At 42.5% G+C, this 4,175-nt stretch overlaps 1 protein-coding gene across 1 annotated transcript in view; it reads left to right on the forward strand.

Moving 5' to 3' along the window:
* Nucleotides 1-4,175, forward strand: part of HYDIN (HYDIN axonemal central pair apparatus protein) — a 464,226-nt gene that overhangs the window by 376,047 nt on the left and 84,004 nt on the right. The window contains 3 exon segments of the mRNA XM_078149348.1: nt 1,761-1,884; nt 3,227-3,431; nt 3,863-4,098. Coding sequence (XP_078005474.1) covers nt 1,761-1,884; nt 3,227-3,431; nt 3,863-4,098 — 565 coding nt within the window.

The following is a 4,175-nucleotide window of genomic DNA, read 5'->3' on the forward strand; positions in this document are numbered from 1 at the left end:
GGGTACCACATCACACCTATCAGATTGGCCAACATGATAGATAAAACAGGAAAATGATAAATGTTGGAGAAGATGTGGGAAAATTGGAACACAAATGCATTGTTGGTGGAGTTGTGAAATGATCCAACCATTTTGGAGAGCAATTTGGAACTCTGCCCAAAGGGCTATAAAAATGTGCATATGCTTTGACCCAGCAATACCACTTCTAGGGCTGTATCCCAAAGAAATCATACAAATGGGAAAAGGATCCACATATACAAAAATATTTATAGCAGCTCTTTTTGCAGTGGCAAAGAACTGGAAATTGAGAGGATGCCCCTCAACGGGGCAATGGCTGAACAAGTTGTGGTATGTGAATGTAATGGAATACTATTGTGCTGTAAGAAATGATGAGCAGGCAGACCTCAGAAAAACCTGAAAAATCTTATATGGACTGATGCTGAGTGAAGCGAGCAGAATCAGGAGAATGTTGTACACAGTAACATCCATGTTGTGCGATGACTAGTATTGATACACTTAACCCTTCTCAGCAATGCAAGGATCTAAGATATCTCCAAAAGTCTCATGATGGAAAATACTATCCATATCCAAAGAAAGAACTGGATGCAGATTGAAACATACTATTTGCTCTTTTTTTCTTCTGTTTTGTTTTGTTTCCTCTTTCTGGTGGTTCCTTCTATTGGTTCTCATTCTTCCTTACAACATGACTAATGTGAAAATATGATTAATAGGAATGTATATGTATAGCCTATATCAGATTGCTCGCCATCTTGGGGAGGGAGGGGGAGAAAAATTTAAAACTCAAAAACTTATAGAAGTGATTGTTGAACAATCAAAATAAATTAATAAAAAAAAAGAAAGAAAAAGGAGCAAAGAAATACAGAATTGAGAAGGCAATAGACCCCCAACTATTTTTTAGTATGGTCATCAATTCAGGTCTTCCAGGTGCTAGTAGTTTCCCAAAAAGCTAGGTCAGCAAAACAGCTAATTTAGCCCCTTCTGCCCACAGCAAGGCTTCATTGAAACAATAACTCTAACAGATTGTAGTTGTTTATTTGTTTCAGTCATGTCCAACTCTTCATGACCCCTTTTTGGAGGAATTTTCTTGGCAGAGATACTGGAATGCTTTTTTATTTTCCTTCTCCAGATCATTTTATAGATGAGGACACTGTGGCAAACAGGGTTCCGTGACTTGCCCAGGGTCACACAGCTAGTGTCTGAGGTTGGATTTGAACTCAGGTCTTCCGGACTCTAGGTCCAGTGCTCTATTCGCTATGGCGCCACCTAGCTGCCCCTGTCTTGCATTAGCCTGCACCTTATATATTAATAAAAGACTTTATAGTTGAAAGGGGTCTTAGAAATCATCTATTCCATCCCTCTATTTTTTTTAGTGAGTTAACTGAGGCCAAAAGAGGGAAAGAGACTTGTCCAAGGTCACACAGGAAGTAAGCAGCAGAATTTTTCCATTCTACCAATGCTGCCTTTTTTCATCAAAATCCCATTTAATTAAAGTAACTACTGCAAAGTTTTGCAATATCTAGTCAAAATTGGCTAATCAATAATTAAAGAATTAAATATGTCAGCCTTTTTGTTCCTATTTGGACAGAGCAAATTGTGCCCGTTCCTAGGAGGATGTTCATTATGAGCTATGAGATAGCCCCAGTGTCACTGCATCCAGTGGTATGCACTTAGCACAGCACCTGGCACATAATTTCTGCTTGGTGACCGATGGATAAATACACGTGTTCTTCTTTCCTCAGAGGAGCATTGCATAATGCTAAGCATGTGCGATCTAAGGAAAACATCAGCTCCTACAAGTTCTCTGCTACCAGAACACCCAAAGGCACTGAATCAATCCAAAAAGACACCAGCACAATGAACCAAGTGAGTAATTCATTCCCCTTTTCCATGATTAGCCTGCCCCTAGAATCACATTCCACATAGCCCTCTCGACTAGCTCCCTCCTTCTCTAGGATAGCATCCCAGCCAGCCAGACCAGACGTTAAAATGGTAGAATCTCCAAAGAATTATATTGGCATATTAATGGACTAGAATAGTGGCAACTTTTCATTTGAAGTGGATTCGAATATTGGCAGCTTTTCACTTAAATTGCCACTACCAGAACTCTTTATTGGGTAAACACTTCCCACTATCACCCTGTGGCTATAAGCATTTCTCTTCCCTCTTCCACAAATGCCCACCACTTTATTCACAAATATTATGCTCCCCACTTTTCCCCCCAAATCTTACCTCTTCGGAAGTTTTTCCTACTGTATACATTGACCCTCCTCAGGCCAGGGTAAAGTAGGTCTAATTCAAGGTAAAGTATACACACGTCCAGACTTCAGGAACCTAGCATTGTCCACGGGGCTTGGGCTCTGTGAGTCTAATAGGAACGTTTGGCAATTAGGTAAGCTTGTACCGCTGAGATATACTTGAACAATTCAAATGGTTCCACCGGAGCCAATATTCCCTCTACTGATGCAGCTCTTAACCGATTGATCTCTCCGGGCAGTCTTCAGGATTATTACCTGGTTTGCCTAATAGGTCATTTGAACTACCCAATTAGAATTCGTTAGCCCACTCTCTGGTCATACATCTCCCTGCTGGTCCATGGACAACCTCCCATCCCAAGGCCTATGCTTCCAGCTTGGTGGCTGCATCTCTTTGCCTGTTGTCTCTCCCATTAGACTGTGAGCTCCCTGTGGTCAGGACTATCTTCTGCCTCTTCTTGTATCCCCACTACTTAGCGCAGTGCCTGGCACGTAATAAGTGCTTAATAAATACCAATTGATTGGCACCTGCCAGAGTTTTTGTGTGACGCTGGAAAAGGCTTTCTAATGGACTCCTTCCAAATGTAGTATTGCCAGGGCACAAAGCTTCAAAGAAGTAAAGAAAGGGGAAAGAAGGGAAAGGAATGAGCTTTTACAGAGTGCCTAGTATGTGCCAGACATCGTGCTAAGTGCTTTTTAAAAATATGTCATTTGATCTTCACAAAAATCCTGCTTGATATTATAGCCCCTATTTTATGGTTGAGGAAAATGAGACAAACAGCAGTGAAGTGACTTGCACACAGTAAGTGTTTAAAGTCACTGAGGTCTCCCTGACACTAGGCCCAGTGCTTCATCCACCGTGACACCAGCTGCCTTCGAGAAAAGTGAAAATGGGCAGATGGGGGTGTCTGTGAGAGAAGAGCAAGTGGTCATTTCTCAGATTCTTCCTGCAGGCTCGTTTCACCCTCAACATGTTCACCATATACCCTGGATTTGGATCCATCCCTCCGGGAGGGCAGCAGATAATCACGGTAGATTGTTTTGCTGACCCAATTGGACGATGTGAGGAGTTTCTGGCCATTGAGATCTCAGACAGAGATCCAAGAGACCAGCCCGGAGGCATTCAATACGTGTTGGCAGCTGAAGCCTGTTTGCCAGGTATTGGAAACCAAGATCTTTGCCTTAAAAATCACTTCTCAACAAGCAAATGCCTATAGAAGTGTCTGGGGTCTCTCTAAAACAAGGTTTATGCTACATCCCTTGGCAGCTTGCTCATGCAAGAGAGTATGTTCAGCTGTTTTTCCTTTCCAGGTTTGCATTTGTTATTTATAAAGCACACCTGCAGAATATAAGCACTGTTAAAAACACCCTCACTAACGGGGGTCTCTGTTCAAATGGGCAGTTTTATCTGGTAGTAGCAGGATTATCTGGGAGTCAGTGACCAAGGATTCTGATCTCCTAAGGAGATGTAACCTCACCTGGTTTCCCTACCCTTACTAGGATTTGCTTGCATTTGAATTCAGTCCTAAGTGTTTAAAAGAACTGTCTGGTTGCTTCACCTTTCTCTTCCTCTCCTCTCTGTTTCCTAGCTTTCGTGATAGATGACATGGCCTCCATTTTCGAAGAGCATCTAGTATGTAACAATATCAACCTGCACCAGGCTCTGCAAACCACAGAAGGTAGAGGGGTGTTCTTGGAGGATGAGAACAAATTTGTATTCCGTAACGTCCTGGTGGGACACCAAGCCAGAGCTCGATTCAAGATCAGTAACGTGGGAAAGATTCCCTGTGACGTCAATGTCTCCGTCAAGCCTATTTCCACCAGGGTAAGAGGAAGTTACTGGTCCACAGTAGCCAGGCGATAGCTCAGGAGAAAGCTAGAGCTACATGACGTGAACAAACC

The sequence above is a fragment of the Phascolarctos cinereus genome, unplaced genomic scaffold (genome assembly GCF_003287225.1).
Source record: "Phascolarctos cinereus isolate Bilbo 61053 unplaced genomic scaffold, phaCin_HiC Scaffold_2;HRSCAF=192, whole genome shotgun sequence".
NCBI lineage: Eukaryota > Metazoa > Chordata > Mammalia > Diprotodontia > Phascolarctidae > Phascolarctos > Phascolarctos cinereus.